General features: G+C 38.2%; 2 protein-coding genes across 3 annotated transcripts; both read left to right on the forward strand.

The window, feature by feature from the left end:
• Nucleotides 1-48: 48 nt before the first annotated feature.
• rtf1 (RTF1 homolog, Paf1/RNA polymerase II complex component) lies at nt 49-11,274 on the forward strand. The gene is made up of 18 exons (XM_041971521.1): nt 49-344; nt 2,274-2,384; nt 2,511-2,661; nt 3,848-4,049; nt 4,347-4,464; nt 4,610-4,721; nt 4,799-4,937; nt 5,024-5,201; nt 5,349-5,431; nt 5,552-5,639; nt 5,732-5,839; nt 5,927-6,004; nt 6,185-6,306; nt 7,565-7,622; nt 9,260-9,337; nt 9,745-9,849; nt 9,973-10,087; nt 10,208-11,274. Exons 1-18 carry the CDS (start codon nt 261-263, stop codon nt 10,312-10,314), a joined length of 2,037 nt encoding a protein of 678 aa, XP_041827455.1. The 5' UTR covers nt 49-260; the 3' UTR covers nt 10,315-11,274.
• A 285-nt stretch (nt 11,275-11,559) lies between these two features.
• golga5 (golgin A5) lies at nt 11,560-19,595 on the forward strand. Of its 2 annotated transcripts, XM_041972631.1 has the most exons (14): nt 11,560-11,754; nt 13,725-13,811; nt 13,893-14,378; nt 15,844-16,041; nt 16,150-16,369; nt 16,468-16,591; nt 16,678-16,881; nt 16,980-17,150; nt 17,364-17,492; nt 17,575-17,673; nt 17,772-17,994; nt 18,120-18,219; nt 19,053-19,116; nt 19,191-19,595. In XM_041972631.1, the coding sequence occupies exons 2-14, from the start codon at nt 13,733-13,735 to the stop codon at nt 19,266-19,268; spliced, it is 2,175 nt and encodes a 724-aa protein (XP_041828565.1). In that variant the 5' UTR covers nt 11,560-11,754; nt 13,725-13,732; the 3' UTR covers nt 19,269-19,595. The 2 variants fall into 2 exon arrangements, with proteins under 2 accessions (XP_041828565.1, XP_041828564.1); XM_041972630.1 differs by having other exon boundaries at nt 13,725-14,378.
• The last annotated feature ends 288 nt before the right edge of the window (nt 19,596-19,883 follow it).

Below are 19,883 nucleotides of genomic sequence, written 5' to 3' on the forward strand. Positions count from 1 at the left end.
TTTATTGAACACGTCCTGTATTTAATTTCCACAGCGATTTTCTTCGTTTTAATTTTATTAGTAAGAAGTTATAGTTCAAGCGATTTGATATTTTACTATATAAAAGCGAGAAATACAAACTGCTTTGCATGTATGAACGCGCATGCTCAGTACTGTCTTTGTGTGGCGACTGCAGAACCAACAAGCTAGGTAGCAACAACGGCTAGTCACAAACATTAGACGACACAAGAGTAGCTAGCAGTTTAGCTGCGCAGCTAATCATGGTGAATGTGAAGAAGCGGAAAGGTCGAGTCGTGATTGACTCTGACTCCGAAGACAGCGCCAGTGACGATAATTTAGATCAGGTAGGTAAACATTTTTCAGATTCAGTTCCTACTGGTGGCTTTTTAAGTTGTCAACGGTTTGAGGTGAAGCTAACGTATGCTAATTGCTTGCGCTGTGTTTTGCCTCGCTTGAACAAGCTGAAAGTGGGCCTATTTTATGTGTCCTTTAGGGGTAAACACGTAAATTCTAACATGTATACATATGGTTTTTCATTAAGTGTTTATTGAAAGTGCATTGCAAAGCGTAGAGTGTTTGAGTCTGTGCAGAGTCTTAGAAACGTTCTGTCACGTTAAGCGAAAGATTACCTTACGGGATATGTCTAATGCTAGCAATTGCAGTAAATGTTACTACGAAAATGCCGCGCCACGGGCCTCCGACTGGTTTCGGGTCTTAAGCCGCTTGGCCACTATTTTACATTGTTGCAGGATTTGTTTGTTAGCTTGTAGACTTAAAGAGAATGGGATGTGTTTGCTGAAACAGGAGATAGTAGAGCCGCATTTGATTTAGCTTCAACCTTATCTCCTGGCTGACGTCATGGGCTCAGACCTGAAGTTCTATTTCAGTGTTGTTGATAAACAAGTGCGTCTAGTATAACATGCCAATCTGAATAACTGCACTCAATGTTGCTCTAGTAACTCTGGTTACAATAAACTATAGGGCATGAATTTGATTAAGCTCTTTTACTTTGGTGGTTTTAACCATAGACAGATCTTAAGTCCCTTTTTATGTCATGAAAATAGCAATTCTGATCAAATGACCTGATGTTTATTTATGCATACCGCTGGAATGTGTTCGGGATTAGGTTTAAACCTTTGTAATACAGAGACTCTATCTGAAGCCAGTGCTCAATTTCATAAAATTGGGCATTTATATAACTTAATATTTATAACTTATGTGAACCATTATACATCATAAGGCCATAAAGTGCTGCAGCTAGGGCTGTCATTGTCATGTTATTTTAGTCAAGAGTAATCCCAGAAATAGTTGCAAATAATATGTATAAATTTTATGTTTCTTAGTTTAAAATGAATGCTATTAGTGCCATTCTTGTGTTGGTCCCCATCCATCAGATTAAAGTCTTCAAAGTGCTGGGTAGTTTTCTAAACCAAAAACAATGTTCGGGGAGATGCTTTAGTGTTTGGTTTTGCAAAAGGGCTACTCAGTTTGGTCCAATAAGGGCCGCAATCCAGCGCACCTATATACTCAAATTAATGAGTCATTTTGAAGAAATTTATTGGCTGTTAGATCAATTTAATTTGATTCAGGTGTGTTGAAGCCGGGATGCATGGAAAACCTGCTGGATTGCGGACCTTGTAGTACCGAACTGAGTAGCCCTGGTACTAGTCAAGCACCTCTTGTTAAATCAAGACAGTACCCAGCTGTGAATGGTCATCCATGACTATCAGCAAAAATAGAGAATTTCAAAACATTAAGCCAACAGTTGTAATTGTGGATTGGCCTCATCATTACAACTTGCATTTTAGTGAAAGAGGTGAGAGGTGGTCTCTAGAAGTACTTAGTTTTAGGCAGCTTTTCATATTCTTGAAGTATAAATGGACATAACTTAATATTATTGCTTATCTATTCAAGTAGGGCCTTTAAATGTTGAGACAACTGCTGCTCATACCACCATCAGCTGTCACTTGGAGCTTATGTCTTGTTTTGTTTTAATTTAATTGAGTTTTATCCTTAAATAAGCTTGAAAAGTTACCTTTACTGTACAGTGCCGTAATAGTTACACAGTGGTGGGTTCTATTGCATCTCATTTGTATTTACTTTTGTTTACATCTGTACTTAGAGACATCAGTTCAAGATGAACTTCCCCAAGACTTGCTTATTTTATAGATACATTTGAGCAAAGTCTGTAGTTTCATAAGGCAGTTTGCTACTTTGTGTCATGAGTTGACTTGATGTTGTTTCTGAATCACATCATTCTGTTGTCTTTTTAGGAGCTGTTGTCTTTGGCAAAGAGAAAGAGGGTTGATTCAGGTGAGCAGGAAGAACCTGTTAACAAACCAGCAGCCTCTACAGACTCTGAGACATCTGATAGTGATGATGAGGTAAGATAGTCTGTGCGTTCTCTCCTCAGTTTGGGACACATCAGCTTGTAATGAATGGACTACAATTCTCAGTTACTGTATTCATCTAAAGTGAAAATATATCTCTTCTTAATCTTCACTTTCTAGTGGACGGTGGGTGGCACCAAAGGCAAAAAGAAGGTTAAACAGGGAAAAGGTACGGAAAAGAAGAGTGCTACAAAGAAGAAGGTTAATAAAGCAACAGCATCTGGCAGCTCAGATGGAGACAGTTCTGCAGACAGCTCTGCTCCAGAAGAGGGTATGTGTCCTTACATTGTTTAAGAAATAAACAATATGTATTTAGTACTGTAAAAATCTGGCTTCTTTTCAAACATCTTCAAAGAGCAAACAGTTAAATCAAAGCATATTTAAAAGGAATTTGTTACAGAAATATTGTTTAATTGCCAACTAACTCTTAGATTAAAGAAAACAGACCCATACACAGGTTATAGGTTTCATTGCACCTTAGACAAAAAGCAAAATAGAAAGTCCAGACATGTGATGACCTGTAGATAACACATCACCATGGTGCCTGTCTGTGGGTATTTTAGGTGGATGGGATTACATGACTCACTCACTCATTCCCTTTATCCCAGGTGGCACACTGCAGAGTATATAAGCTGTTGTTTATCAATACATTGTCCTGTTTAACACTGGTCTGGTCAGTGATGGAAAACTTCGATTTCAGTCAATTAGGACATCTGATTAAATGGAAAAAATGTCCTAACATTTTATCCCTCTTAATTCACCCTTGACATAAAGTCCTAATCAGTGATATTTTCCATTTTAAAAAACAATGTTACTGGCCAGCTGTAAACATGCTTTTGAAAGATATTTCAGTTTCAAAGAGCACTGTGTTAAATTTGGATATATAAACAGAAAAATAAAGAAAATCTGTTCATGAGAATTTAAATCCTGACCAATTTGACAGCAAATCACAGAGCATTTTTTAAAAATGAGAATAACAACACAAACTAACTAAACTAACATTGTTTCAATAAGGACACCAGCCTGCATTATATACATATTAAGCATTTGATATGAGTAACTACAAGCAGATCTCCTGCTGTGGGGTGTGCAGTAGTCCAGTTTTTCATAGACCAGTGGGCACTGCTTATCTTACACTACTGCATGAATAAAAGTGAGCTGCTGTAAAGAAAATGCCAAATGAATTATCTTGACCAGCTTTACCTTTGACAGTAGATGTACTATTTTGAGACGTTGTTGCTGAAAATAAAAACTTTGTTTAGCTAATGCTAGAAAAAAAAACACGTAAAATGGAAGATGGTTGTCCAAACTTATAATGAAGCTTAATTAATCTTATTCGTTATGTCATGTGTTTTAAGCAGCTTTGAGAACAACTGTTAATGTCCACTCCATAATCTAGTGACGTGTTTGAAATCAGCAGAATTATCCGTGTTTATGTAATATCTTAAAACTTTCAGGCGAGGTGTCGGATTCAGAGAGCAACAGCTCATCCTCCAGCTCCGACTCAGACTCCTCTGAGGACGAGGTGTTTAGGGACGGTTACGATGATGACCTGATGGGCGACGCCGAGGACAGAGCTCGTCTGGAGCAGATGACAGAAAAAGAAAGAGAACAGGAGCTGTTCAACAGAATTGAGAAAAGAGAGGTGCTAAAGAGACGGTAAGAGAGTAAAAATCTATTTGTTGATTTAAAAAAAAAAAAAAATCTGTCACTAGTTTCCCTTTTTTGTTCACTGGCAGGTTCACTGAGGTTTCCAAAATAGTTTAAAAAAAGCCACAAATCAACAGTATATTTCTTTTGTTCCTCAAATTTATAATTTTCCTTGATCTTTTAGTATTTTAATTCTTTTCTAAACAGACTTGCAATAAAAGAATTTTAACAATTTGTGTATCATGCAGTGGTATTTCACCAGTACTGCCAGTGTTTACTCATTCAAGCTCCTGTTTGGTTTCAAAGGTTTGAAATTAAGAAAAAACTAAAGACGGCAAAGAAGAAAGAGAAGGAAGAAAAGAAAAAGAAACAGGAAGAAGAGCAAGAAAAAAGGAAGCAATCTCAGGTTCAAGACACTCAAGTGGTGAGTTCAGTTTTAGTGGCAGCTAAAAGATTTTCAGATGACATATTTATATTATTCAGAGTTAATATAGATCTTAAAGTAAATAAAATATTGGAGAAAATGACCTCGACACAGAATGTAACCTGTAATCTCCATCTGTCTCTAGGTCATGTCTCATAACAAAGAAAGACGATCCAAACGTGACGAAAAACTGGATAAAAAGTCCCAGGCTATGGAAGAACTGAAAGCTGAACGTGAGAAGAAGAAAAACAAAACAGGTAAATGTACTTTTACCTCTTAGTGATGTTGTAATGAGTTCGGCAGCTGTAACAACCCACCTTTCATCTCTTCGCAGCTGAATTGCTGGCCAAACGTGAGCCACTCAAGACAAGTGAAGTTTACTCTGATGATGAGGAAGAAGAGGAGGAAGATGACGACAAGTCATCGGTCAAAAGTGACCGGAGTTCACGTTCATCGTCTTATGATGATGACGAGTTAGTATTTTAAGCTGTTTGTTCACCTCAATACCACTTTCTTCTCACAGTTTTGAGTAACAAGTTGAACTATGTCTTGCCTTCAGAAAAGAGGAGACGCCACCAAAGTCGCAGCCTGTTTCACTACCAGAGGAACTCAACAGGATCCGACTGTCCAGACACAAGCTGGAGCGCTGGTGCCACATGCCCTTCTTTGCAAAGACTGTCACTGGCTGCTTTGTGAGGATAGGAATTGGTAATAGCAGCAGCAAACCAGTTTATAGGGTGAGCTTGACTTTTAGGTCATATTTCTTAGGACTGGATAACCATAAGCAACAGCATTCCCTAATGCATTTCAGAGAAGATCTAAGACTAATTGTAAAGCATCTTTAGTTTAATAAAGGTTTCATTTTACTCCTTTTCTATTCAAAGGTTGCTGAAATTGTGGATGTAGTAGAGACGGCAAAAGTTTATCAACTTGGATCAACGCGGACAAACAAGGGATTGCAATTAAGGTAGGCGTTCAATCATAAAAATGTTGATTGTATTTAGATAAGTAATCAAGTAGTAGTTTAGTAGATTTTTTTTCCATAATCTCCAAAATATTACCCTCATATGTTGTAAATCTTCTTCAGACATGGTGCTGACACACGAGTTTTCAGGCTGGAGTTTGTATCAAATCAAGAGTTCACAGAAAGTGAATTTATGAAGTGGAAAGAAGCAGTAAGTGGATTCAGTCATTTGACATGAAAACAGCAAAAAGTTGGGTGAAAGCTTCAGTTTGAGTTTTCTGTGCTGATTTTTCTGTTCTGCAGATGATGGTCGCTGGGATGCAGGTACCAACTCTTGATGAAATTACAAAGAAAGAGCAGTCCATCAAGGAAGCGCTGAACTACAAGTTTAATGACAAAGATATTGAAGATGTGAGTGTTTTTCAAGAAGTCCTCTGATTTCTCTGACTTCACACTGTATGAACTGAAACAAACCTCTGCTGTCTAAATTCTGTGCAGATTGTAAAAGAGAAGGACAGATTCAGAAAAGCTCCACCAAATTATGCCATGAAGAAAACGCAGTTACTCAAAGATAAGGTAAAATGAAATCAATTTTATACACGTGTAACATGCTCATTCTTGTCTTTGCAGTCATTGAGCATCCATATAAATCAGAAAAAGTTCCCACACTGCCCCACACATGAAATTGTCCATCGGTGCCATCAGTTTTCACCCATCAGGCTCTTAATCAGACATGTTTATGTCTTTTGACTGAAGGCAATGGCAGAAGAAAATGGAGACGGTGAGAAAGTAAAAGTAATCCAGGATGAGCTGAATGAGCTTGAGGAAAGGGCAGAAGCACTTGACAGACAAAGGACCAAGAACATCTCTGCCATCAGGTAAATGCCTCTCTTAGATATGATGCTACGCAGGGCCGTATGATTTCCTTGATGCGGAAAATGCAAACCGAATTTTAGAATTTGACATTAAAAATGGAAGAAGTTGTAAAAGATGGAATATTGTGGAACTGGCTCATAGGAAGGTATGATCTACTTTCTCTACTAATCTAAGAGTTTTCTACGTTACCCAAGTCAAATGAAGAAGAAAAGCAAGATGAGAGTGAAACGTATTCTGATCGCTGCAACTTTCTGTTCGACATCATCTCTGCTGGCAGGACTCGCAGCTCCCCCCCGAGAGTCGGCGATGGCTAACAGACCAACAGAAATACCAGTTACCCAAGAAATGCTACCCAAAGTGCTTCTTTTTTTTTTTTAAATATTAAAAAGCTGTCTCCATTTATGGTGAAGTGTTAAAAACACGGAGCGTGGTCAGAAAACCAGCCTCCGTAAAACTTTTACCTCGGGTGTTTGAGCTGCCACTGGAGGAGATCTATGGAGGAAAAAATATTAGTCTAACTTAACAAAACTACTTGTAGGAGACTGCTGCGCATTGACATTAATATGAATAATTTGAACCTTTTTTTTTTATTTATTTTAAATATCACTAAGCTCATCTGGTTGAAGACGGCTTGTCTAGGCTACAGCAGGGATCACCAACTCTGAGCCTCCTGGGCCAGGGTCCTGCAGGTTTTACATGTTTCTCCTCTGCGACACCTGATTCAAATGAAATGGCGCTTCAACAGCTTGTCAAGTTATGCACAAGTCTCTTAATGATCCATTGATTTGAGTCAGGTGGGTTGCAGGAGGGGAAACATCATAAAACTGCAATACACTAGCCTAAGAAAAACAAAGTTTGGGGGGGGATTTAAATGGATTTCATAGCACCCTAGGCATGTTAGACCAGGAGGTTGAGTTCATAGATAAATGGTTAGAACCTAATTAAAGTAAGTACAGTCAGTTTTGGTGTTTTATTTTTTCCCTTCTTCTTCTTATTATTATTGTCCCTGAGGGCTCTCCGAAGGGATTAATAAAGTATTTCTATTCTATTCTATTCTAAAAAAAAATAGAGACCTTGCATGTTGATGAGGCGTGAATTGTTGAGAATAGAGAGCGAGTTGAAAATCTCATTTTCAACATTCAGGCCATCTAAAGCAAACTTGTGATGGCAGTATACCAACATTTTTTATCATTTGCTCTTCATATCACTACTATCATTACTCTGTCGTCATCCTTTATTCAAAAACCGTTCTTGTTTCAGCTACATTAACCAGAGGAACAGAAGTTGGAACATTGTTGAATCTGAGAAAGCTCTTGTGGTAAGTGCTTAACTTCCTCTGACACCACTTGTATGTTGCTTGCATTATGCATTTTTAATATTAAGGAGAAAAGAAAACCCTGAAAAATGTTAGAAATATTTGCACTGCATATAATTTGGAAGTGATTTAAAATATATTTGAACATTTCTGCAACTTCACAAGTAGAACAGAAATTTTTTGGGATATTTTAAAATCCTCCTGAAGATGCTGCAACATTTAAATGTTTACCAGGGGTGGTGATGCTCCACTGTGGTGGCATGTTTTTTTAGGGACGCATATTTCCCCTAACGATAATGAGCTGTGATAACAATCAATGTTAAATAGCCCGTTAGAATTAATAAGATCTAGTGGCGATTTCCCATATGCCAATAAACTATATAATAATGTTAATTTTGACACCAGGTTACTAATGATTAGTTATTAATGATTAATTAAATACCTCATAATAAAGGCTGGAAATGGCCTCACTAATGGGCACTGTTCCGTGAAACTTCTTCTGCCCAGGAAATGAGCCTCTAGGATTGTATGACTCTTCTGTCTTATCATCTAAAATCATTTGAAGCTCATGAAGATGCACACACACAAGCGAATCTTTCTGTTCGTACAGCATCAGCTGCTTTAATGTAGAAAGTTAAACTAATAATTTTGGTCTTTTTGGGGGGGTTTGGACTAATTCTAGTTTGTTTATTGAGAGCTTTAGTGATTGAAAGGTTTTCTTTCAGAAGTCTATGGCCTAATGAATGAATGAATGAATGAATGAGTGAATGAGTGAATGAGTGAATGAATGAATGAATGAATGAAAAATACTTTATTAATCCCAAAGGGAAATTCAATATTGTAGTAGTACTAATTCTTTTGTAATGCAAAAAGACCGATGAATATGTGATCATGTCATTCTAAAAATGTCCTATGATTTCATATGTATGCATATAATGCATATTCAGACCATTTCATAGAGGTATGTGGAGCTAAGCTTCTGTAACAGTCATTTACAAGCTGTAGAGTTGAAAGTCTAAGACAAGTCCACAATACAACTGTGCTGTATGATTTGTTACAAGTATAGCTGTTGTAAAAGGTAGAGGGAGAACCAGAGTTAATTTCCAGGTACTGGTGATGACTTTGGAAGATCAGGTTGAAAATTGAGGCAAAAGGTTCATCCCATTGTTTTAGTTTGCAGCAGCACTGTGTTTGAGGATATTGAAGTTCTGCCTTGCACAGTTTAGCTGTAGCTGCCTTTGTAGGAGCATTAAATCATCTCACTTGTTACAATGAAGGAACATATATGTTGTTGATTTTACTGCAGTTGGCTTCAGTTGTCCCATAATAATAATTTTAATAATAATAATACTTTAATAATCCCAGTTGAGAAATTGGGCTCTACATTTGACCCATCTATAAATGTACTAGAGAGCAGGGGGCTGCCATGTTTCATCACCTGGGGAGCAATTGGGGGGTTGGGGGCCTTGCTCAGGTTGGCTAACAGTGGTTCACCTCTGTTGGCACAACAGGGACTTGAACTCGAGTTCTCCAGACCCAAGCCCAACTTCGTAACCACTAGGACACCACTCCCCCATAAGACGGGAAGTATATAATATAAAAATACCCCTAATTTTCCTTTTCTGTGCATTGTCTAACAGGCTGAAGGACAGAATGCCAAAAACCAACAAATGGACCCCTTCACACGAAGACAGTGCAAACCAACCATGGTGTCAAATGTAAGTTTTAATAGTAATTTTATAACAGCTGTAAAATTTTAGATTTGACCACCTAATTTTTCATAAGTCTTTGATTATTAGTATTATTTTTCTAAAGAAAATGCATAAATCTGACAGAACTGTTGGAACTTGAGAAACACGCACCCCACTTGTATGTCAGGATCAGAGTAAACAGAATGCTATTTGGTGATAAACATCACATAAGCAGAACATTTATGGTTTGACTCCTAGTCAGAGGATTTATACTGCGTGCCATATTTCTCACACAACTGATTCTGATGCTCTGAAGTATGCTCAGAGCAGCTTCGATGCTAGTATGGCACATCCTTGCTATGTATTAAGTGTAATAATCCATTTTTTTTACAATATAATGGATTAATGTAATCTGACTCTTCTTTGTTCTGCAGGCCAGAGATCCATCAGTCCATGCAGCTATTCTTGCTCACCTAAACCAGAAATATGGTTCAGGGTCAGCAGCAGCAGAACAAGCCAGTGCAGAAAAGAACAAACTGGTAAACACAATGCTCCCCAAAATCTCATGCAAAGATATTTGGAGCGCATGAAGGAAATGTCTTACTAACACAATAAGAGGTCTTCACTCCAGTGTCTTATGTTTGTTCACGTCTTTGTTATAGGATCAAACAAACCCAAAAGACAAAGATGTCCCGAAACCAACCACTGACCTCTCAGAAGACCTGTTTAAAGTTCATGATTTTGATGTAAAGATTGATCTACAGGTTCCTAATGCAGGTGAGATGGTTTCACTTTTATGTTTAGTGATACAGTTCAGGCTGTATAGACGAACTGATGACTGCCCGCTTATACCATAGCAGTGCTGTACTGATGTATAATTTCATTCTTATTGTGCAGAGGCGAAATCTCTATCCGTCAGCTCCAACGCGCTGCCAGTGAAGGACGGCGCCCCCCGCAGGTCCCTTAACCTGGAGGACTATAAGAAGAGGAGAGGCCTGATATGAGTTGGAACCACCCCTCGTTCAGACACCATATTGCATGTGCTGAAGAGAGAGACTGTGTGTGTGTGTGTGTGTGTGTGTGTGTGTGTGTGTGTGTGTGTGTGTGTGTGTAATAAGTTGTGAGAAAGTCAGTATGTGTGCATGAATGACTCCTGGAAGATGTGTGTTTGAGTGTTGCTGCAAGAAACTGTTCATCCAAACAGAGGAAACACTGATTGAACCAAGACTCAAAATCTTTCTCAAAGGATCCTTCTCAGAAGAAGCTTGTCCAGATGTCTGTCGTGTATTTTTGCATCATCACAGACACACACGTATTTTTTTTTTTTTTTCATTTTCCCCCCTTCTCCAAGAACTATCTTCCCTCTCACTCTTAAAGTTCACATCTTTTTTGGTTTTTCTTCCTTGAAAGGACATCGCTTGTGGATTATCACCTTGGACAAGGACATTAACTTAGAAAACTTAGGTTGTTGATGCATTTAGGCTGGTCTTCTGATGGAGTGGACCAGCTTATCCCAACCAACCAGGAATTGGTGTTGTAAATCTTTTATCTCCTATAAATGTATGATAATACCCATGCACTCCATCCTAAACTTTTTTTTGTTTTGTTTTTTTTTTTGTTTTTTGCAGTCTCAAATAATGCCATCTCTGACTTTGACATTGGCGCTCTGTGACAAATATGAAGAGTTCAGTACTCGTCACCTGGATATTTGTCACTTTTTAGGGCCTTTGAAATAACCCAATTTAAGAGGAACTCTTTTTCTATAGTTGGCTGGTTCTAAAAGTATTGCTTCATTTCAGTTATCTCTTTTTTTCGGGTGTTCACAGAATAAATTCCTCTGTCCGTAAATCCCCAAACAGATTCTACATGTTATTGTGTCCATAGTTCCTGTATTGATGTGGCATGCCATGTAAATATGCATTTTTGAGTGAGTGCGAAACAAATAAAGAAGCACTGTTTCATAACTCCTGCTTATTTTGTTTCTAATGCACATTATTAACAGTTTCCACCTGAGACATTTGATGCATTAAAGCTTTACAAAATGAGCAAATTGCTGATTTTATTTGGAAAATAATTTATGATGAATGTTCATGTGCAAACATGTTCCCGTCTTCTGGCTCATAATAGCCACTTTTACTGTTTTTAAAAGTGCTCTCTATTTGTTAGGTACTGTAGTTCTGGACCTTGTAGGAGTTGACAAGCAGGAGGCTTGCTATTGGTTCATTTCTGAGCAGGCTTTTCCGACGGCGCTCTGTTGTGGGGTCCTTGCTTGGAGCGCTTCCTGGTCCACGTATTGAGAGAAGCTCACCGATATCCTGTTTGACGAATAATGATATTTGACTATGTTTTATCATAACGGTTTTCCTCTTTCATGTTTAATTATCAAACCTCGGAGATAGCCAGGTGACCAGAGACATTCAGACATTGACGAGCTCTTTTAAACGGTACGTTGGGAGGTTTTCTTTAGTAGTCAGCTAACCTGTTAGCTTTAGCTGGCATGGAGTTAATCCAGAAAACTGTAAATACTAATTTTGTTGTTGATGACACAACCGCGGATTACCTATGAGACAACTTTGTTTTCATAATTATTTCTAAGTACTTTTGCCAGAAGCAATTTGGTTTCGTTAAAGAGATGACTAACTCGATAGTCAGCTATAACCTTATAGGTTAGCATTTGATCAGAAAGTGCTGTTTATACAGAATAATAAGCTCTTAATCTTACGTGAGGCATTTTTTTGTTTTCAAAAAAACATTTTATCTTAAATATCTGTTATATAATGTCGTTGTCATGTTGATTGGTTTGATAACACTTTCAAAATTTTATATCTGAAACGAGACGCTATTGTTCCTATTTGTTTTTTAATGCCCTTCAGCACCAAAAATGTTAATCTTGTGTAGTAATAATAATTCGATGCCTAGAATATATATTAGGTTGATTTAGAAGATATTCATGGAAATTGTGTGTTACTCAAACATTAAAACACAAAGCTATGTATAAATGGTAAATATACAGTAGTGTGCGCTCTAGCATGATACACAGATCTGAGTCAAATATTTGCTGAAAAGGAGAATATTATCTTACTGTTGAAGCTGAATGAATGTTTGAGGATATTTTTAATTAAAGTTGTTGCAGGCTTAAGTTGATGTAATTTTGATTTTCTGGCAACTTTTTTTTTTCTTTTTTGGGGGGGGATATACTGAATGACTTCATCTTTGATCTAATGCATGCAGAAAATAGTGGCCATGTATTCAACTAATATATCACTTAAAAAAGTAGGGGAAAGAAGGTACACTATTTGGCCTTGTACTGACCCTTTAGCCAAAAAAAAAACAAAAAAACAAAAACAGGCATAATTTTGTTGAAATGTTTATTGCTTTTTTTGCTTAATGTTTTGATTTCCAATGTATTATTTCAATCACTGTCCAATCTATATTCCCCAGTTTCAAACTGGAGCTGATTATGATTCGGTTACTTCTTTTTAAACTTTTTCACCTTGTTTTTTGGGGGGGTTGCCAAACTATTTTTATGTTAAATGATTCCCTATTGGTTAGACCTCGTCTTTTTAACTGGTGCACTTAGATTGTCACTAAAACACTAATGATGCATCATTTATACTTGAATCAAACAAGCTGCTCAGCTACTGATTTTGATCTTATTTTTCTGGAAAGCATCAATTTACTGTGTTTAACATGAATACTCTTACTGAAGCCAAACAACTCCATCTTTGCAGTCATATGCAGACTGCCACACATGGATGGATGAGTTTCCAGATAAGACTTTGAGGTTCTTGGAGACTTTTTTTGAGCATCAAACCCCACATTATATTCTTGTGTTAAATTTGCTCAGTGTTGGACAGTTGTTCAAAATCGATACCACTGATAGATAATTTGAGTAATCTGGAGATCATTTTAAATCCCTCTTTGGATAAAAAGATATTGACTTTTTTTTTCCAAAAAGCCTTTAGGAGTTCTTTAGATCTTGCCATGATCCCACCATTCAATAACAAAGAGAACATCAGGTCCTAGAATCAAGCATTTCACATAAGTGGTTCCTTTAATTGGTTCTTTGTTATTCAGATTATAATTCTTCTCATGTTACTGATTTTAAGAAGCAATTAATGTGGGAATTTGAACTCTAATTGTCCACATTAACTGCTTAGATCTATACCTGCACATTGATCATATGACCTATTAGCTTTGCTATAATCTTGCTTATTTGAATTTTATGTTTATTATTATACACTGTCAGCTTTTAAAAATAAATTAAACTGAAACTAAAATTCATCTTTTTTTTTAAGTGGCCATATTAAAAGAAAAGTGTTAGATCCAAAAACTAAAAGAAAAATACAGCACATTTTAACGAAACTTTAACATATTTAATTCTCTCATTCTACTGCTGTCTTTCTACCTCTAGGATGCAAAATGTCTTGGTTTTCTGATTTTGCTGGAAAAGCCGAAGACTTTCTGAATAAAGTAGACCAAGGAGCTGCCACAGCCCTCAGTAAGAACCAGGCAAGAACATCTTCCTTTTCATCATCTCCTGATGGACAATCTGCTGTTGAAACTGAGTACAGTTCTGTAGCCTTTCAGACCAACCCAGTTGCTGCTCATCATGATACCTTCACATCCTCTCACGATGCACCGAGTTACATCTCTGCTGCAGCTGGCAACATCAAAAGATCTAATGCAACATTGCTGGCTGGGACAGCCAATGTGCCCAGTACCCCTTCTACTTCTGGCAGCAGCATTCATAACTCTACCAAGACCTCATCTAGCTTTGTGAGGCCCAAAAAGAGCGAGCAGGATGTGAATGAAGATGTGCTGTTTGACTTCCTCAACAGCTCGGACCCTCCAGTCAGCAACAGAAGGGATTCAAGAAGGGAACTTGTGAAAGTGGCAGCGCCGGTCACAGAGGTGCAAAGCCCAACACCTCCCCCTTCCACTGTCCCCTCAGCCCCATCCACACCCCCATCTACTCGTGGTGTATCCAGGGCCTCAAGCATGAGCTCACTGTCTGCACACAGCATCAAAACATCAGAGGAGAGCTCTGCTAAAGAACAGAGTCAAGGTATGAGCCCAGCCAGCAGGCTGCTGCTAGATTCATATCGATTTATTTGAGCAAAACTTAACGCCTAGTTTACAAACACAAAATATTCCTGTAAATGAATGCTTTGACTACAGAAAATGATTAAAACTGTATGTCTCAATAGTACCTTAAGGCCATGAGATCTTTCCATTTTTATTTAAACTCCTTTTTAGAACATAATTTAGATCCCATGTAACTTTTGTTAGATATGCTCCATTGGTTGTATCTATTAAGTTGTAGGTCAAAATGTCAATTTCAGCACATTTGATTCACATTTTCATTCAGTGGTCAGCTAAAAAAAAAACCTTAACTGATCACTAGTTTTAGATCTTTGAAATGAGACCTTTAGTTTAAATGCAGAGATAGTTGTGTGAAGCAAAGATCACACAACACTTGCACAGTCTGTCATTAACTGTTTTTTTTTTTGTAGTGAAATGCCAACAATATTGATGCATTTTAAGCAAATTTATACATCAAAAACACTTATTGCACAGCTGAATACATCAAAAGCAGAGAAGCTGGATTAAGTGTAAACTGTGTTGGCTGCTGGAGAGCAGTGGTGTAGAAATTAAGAGAGCTTTACCTAAAATCTTGATCTGCCTCTTGTGGCTCTTGAGCTGCATATGGCGCTACAACCCTTACTGGCATTTAGGTGAAAATGCAGTGTAATTTGGCATGGATAGGTTAATTTATGCTATGATTTCTGGTGAGAAATTAGCAAACAACAGTTGCTGTTGCTGAACAGTACCAAGCTGCAAATGAGTGGAAAAAAAAGCAAATTTAGAATTTCTGTGGATATTTGTGCTGTGCAAACTTTCTTTATAAAAACTGGATCAAGTCCCCAAACCCAAATACTGCTACAGATTTTATAGCAATTTAAGAAATTGTAAGGTTTCACAATTAAGAATACATGAAATAACCATTGATTAAAATTCAGAGCATCTATTCTAGGACTTAAAAAAAATAATAAACATGAAATAATTCAGAAGTTTTGAGACTGGGATATAGATATCTAAACCCTGGTGTGCAGGTTTGGCTTTTTTGTCTTGACACATAAAATGAAATACATTGTTAATAGTTCTGTTTATTGTAAGTTATATGTAAGAGTCATATATAGGTTGTGTGTCTAAATGATGATTAATTGGTGGGACAAGTGGCTCTTAGTAAACGTTGCATACCTTTGACCTAAATCAGACTCTCTTGGTGCTTTCTTTATTTTTTCTTTTTTAGGTAAATTCTATGGTAAATTCTAAGTTCCCAAATTGAAATTGAATGCAGCATTTGCAGTCTTCTTTTATGCCTCTGGTTTTATTCACGTCACAACCACCTGCTAATGCTGCAGCATTGTTGGGTGGAGTGTGTTTTGTGCATGCATGAATTCAAATGTGTGTTCAGATCTTTTTGTGTGTGTGTGTGTTTCCTCTTGGCATCCACTTGATTACTGTAGACACACCTGAGAGTTCAGACTCAGGCTTGGCGGCCCCTCAGGAGACCAGCAGACAGGAGCCCCCTCCCCCGATCGAGGAACCACAGAGCCAGATTCTGTCCAGTCTGCGTCTGGAGAACCAGCTGCTGCGCAGTGAGGTGGCCTCCCTCAACCAGGAGATGGCTTCAGTCATTCAGAGAGCAAAAGACTTACAAGATGGTGAAAAAGACGACAAAACGGCACGCTTTTACCTTTCTACTCCTCTCTCTGTTGTAAAAATATAGTTTTTTCTTGTTTTGTTTTTTTTCTTTTCTTTTACTCCTGCAGAACTGAATCAGGCACGGCTGCGCGCAGACAGATGGAACTCGGAGCAGTCTCAGACCAACCGCACCTTACGGGAACTTCGGTCACAGGTTGATGACCTCACTGAAGCTCTCTCTGCCAAAGATGGCCAACTTGCAGTCCTAAAAATCCGACTCGATGAAGCAGATCAGCTGGTAAAATCCCGCAGTGCTGCGTTAGAGGAGGCACAGACTGAGAAATCAAGGTGCACTTTTCACACTACTTTTTGAAAAAATAAGAATTAGATTAAGTTTTTAATTATTTGGCGTAGATTGTATTTTTATTTATTTATTTACTTTTTAGAATTATGCAAGACCACACAGAGGGTAGCAGCATGCAGAACCAAGCCCTTGAAACGATACAGGAGAGACTTCGAGAAGCGGAACAGGCTGTCAGGCGAGAACAGGACAACTATCGGCAGATGCAGGTTCACATGTTTAAATGAACCATTCTTTTTTTTTTAGTGTTAAATATGTAAGCTGTGAGGCTCATGAGTTCTCTGTTCTTGTGCAGACTGAGTATGCTGGCCGCTTGTCCAAATTAGAGGGTGAGAGGCAGACTCTCGCAGAGACTGTGACTGCAGCAGACCGACGAGCAGCAGACGAGAAGGTCAAGGTTGACGACCTCCAACAGCAACTGAAAAGCGCCAAAGCTGCAGCTGAGTTCGCCAAGCAAGAGCTACAAGATTACAAGCACAAAGCATCACGCATCCTACAAGTAAGGCTTGTTTAGATCCTGGAGAAAACGTTCTTTCTCATGCCTTCTTATGTGGTGCCTCTATTCAGTTTTTAATCATGCTTGAAATGTTTTGTAAGTCCAAAGAAAAGCTGATCAGCAGTCTGAAGGAGGGAGCTGGACTAGAAGCCGTGGAAGGCAGCGGGGCCATGGCTCTGGAGCTGGAGGAACTACGGCATGAAAAGGAGCTGCAGAGAGAGGAGATCCAAAAACTGCAGGGCCAAGTGAGCACACTGCGGACAGAGATACAGGTGAGATGTTGTAATTGGAAGGAGGAAATATTTATGATATCAATTAACATTAATTCTGCTATGAAAGATTTCATATGGATGTTTCTGGGGAATAACTTGTTTTGCTCTGCAGAAACTAAGATTTTTGTCCAATTGACTAAAATGCTCCCTCTGAAATTTCCTTCAAACACCTTTGAGATGTACCAAACTCATGACGTGTCATCTTCCTCACAGGATTTGGAGACTCAGGCCCTGACAGAGGCTGAGGCGTGGCGGGAGCAGCAGGTGCAGATACAAGAGCAGCAGGCCTTACAGAATCGAGCTAAGCAGGAGTTGGAGGCTGAAGTGGAGCGCTACAAACAAGTAAAAAACACTGATGATGTCTAACAGTGTGAGATGTCTACTGTTTGTGTTATTTGGGATGTTTTTTGTCATTTTTTCATAGGAGCTACAGTACCTTGAGGATGAGCAGCATCGAGCCAAAACCACTCTGCAGAGCCGAATCAAAGACAGAGAAGATGAAATCCAAAAACTCAGGAATCAGGTTAGTTACTATACAGTGTCAAGGAGCAGCCTGTTGTTATTTACCAGTTTTACACCACCCAAATCAAACATCGCCTTTGTGTGTATCTGTTATTTCAGCTGACCAACAAGACTCTCAGTAGCAGCAGCCAAACGGAGCTGGAGAATCGCCTCCACCAGTTGACAGAGACGCTGATCCAGAAACAGACCATGTTGGAGGCTCTGGGTACAGAAAAAAGCTCGCTGGTCTTCCAGCTGGAGCGTCTGGAGCAGCAGCTGAAGAACGCCCAGGGAGGACAAAGCGGAGGGCCAGCCATCAACATGAGCGGCCTAGAGGCTCCAGGTGCAAGAAGCTGCCTTTTTTTTAGGTTTAGTGAATTAATAAGATAGTAAACTGGGATATTTTTAGTTAATATTTTTTCATATTTGGACTTAATCCACTTAATAGTTATATTTTTCAATTGGCAGGGGCACGTCAAAGAAACACACCAGTACTTTTCAGTGACCAGGACAGTCCAGGAGTGTATGGAAAAGTTCAAAAGGCAGCCAGCACTATTGACCGCTTCAGGTGAGCTTTCACTGATCCTGCTACCATGCTGTAATTAACCTCTTCCTGATATTTTTCCAGCCTTCTATGAGATATGATTTACCCAAAATGATGGGATGCATCTTTGCAACCATAAGGACTGTATGTAAAATATTAGCCTCAAAAGAAAACTGAGACATAAAGTGTTATTTAGAATCAAGATATGTGTTAAGATGTCAGAGTAAATTCACCTGGAACACATTAAAATATGTAAAATCACATTGCTTTCAGTAAAAACCAGAGGATAGCAGCTTAATTTAGCTAGGATTTAGTAAAGTAATGTCTGATGAGTAAGCAGAAAGTAAAAAGTGAATATGAGTAGTTTTACAGATGTTTTAACAGAAATATTATGCAGGTAAATATCTCAGGAAGCCATTGGCCGATGTTGATAATTAACACCTCTATCAATAGTTGGAGTCAAGAGAATTAAGGGATAGCCCCCAAATTCGCCTTAGAAACACCAGAAAGATCCAAAAAGAAGTGAACCCCAAAACAGTATATGAGTAAGAGTGAAAACTTCACTTTAAACCCTCATTCATCTTCATGGAAACTACCAGGGCCCTCATTAATCATTTAAAAGCAGTCATAGGAAAACACATTAGAAGAGGTTTTTTTTTTTTTAGGTGGTTTTTGGTAAGTCTTTTGAACTGCGGGTCTCCCCGTGACTTTGGTTGTGCTAGTATTGGTGCTTCCTAGCATGTAAAAAGATCTTCTGTACGGCATGGATTTAGAGGAGGAGGAGGTTATTTATTTTTTTATACTATAAGACAACAAACTTCCATGCTGACCAGGGGATTTTTTTTTTCATCTCACAGCATAAGACTGGGAATCTTCCTAAGGCGCTACCCTATGGCCAGAGTTTTTGTTATCCTCTACATGGTGAGTTTTTATTTTCTGACATGTTATGCTAGTCAATAAAACTTTTAACTCATTAATCTTTTATTTTTCCCCAGGCGGTACTGCATCTGTGGGTCATGATTGTTCTTCTGACTTACACACCTGAAATGCATGGCCGTCCCAATGGAAGATAGAAGGCTGTAAATTCAGTTTCTATGTGGCCTTCAGTGTGAAGAAACTGCTGGAATATGGGCTCTGGGACCTGACTCTACCTATTTTGCACAGATATGCTATGAACTGAAAAAAATAAAAACCATTTTTCTTTATTTTGAATGGAAGAATGACAGCTGACAGCTGCATTGAGTTTTAAAATTAGTACAGAGTGATTATATGTTGGCGGGTCTGAAAGGACATGTTTGATCGCATCTTCTCGTCATAGGCTTTCAGTCCTCTGTTTTCTTGAGAGATTGTATTTAACATTATGTAAAAGGAAGAAAAAACTTTTAATAAACAAGTCTAATGAGAAAACTGTCTGGCAAATTTCTTATAGATATGGGTTTTGAGGCTTATAGATGGTATGAGTTTGCCAATTAAACTGATTATTACTGATAATTTTGATAGAAAAACCTTAGCTTTAATAATTTAAACTGGTCAGCTCTTCCTTCCCCAAGAAGTCGTGACATTTCCAAGAGACGCTTTCTTGGTAAAATGGCATGATAGAATGCAGACTGACTAAATTGTATTTATAAATTCCTCTTTCTTGTGCTACTTTTCACCTAAATTCCAAACTGCATCCAACATTATAAACT

Source organism: Melanotaenia boesemani, chromosome 20 (genome assembly GCF_017639745.1).
Source record: "Melanotaenia boesemani isolate fMelBoe1 chromosome 20, fMelBoe1.pri, whole genome shotgun sequence".
Lineage (NCBI taxonomy): Eukaryota > Metazoa > Chordata > Actinopteri > Atheriniformes > Melanotaeniidae > Melanotaenia > Melanotaenia boesemani.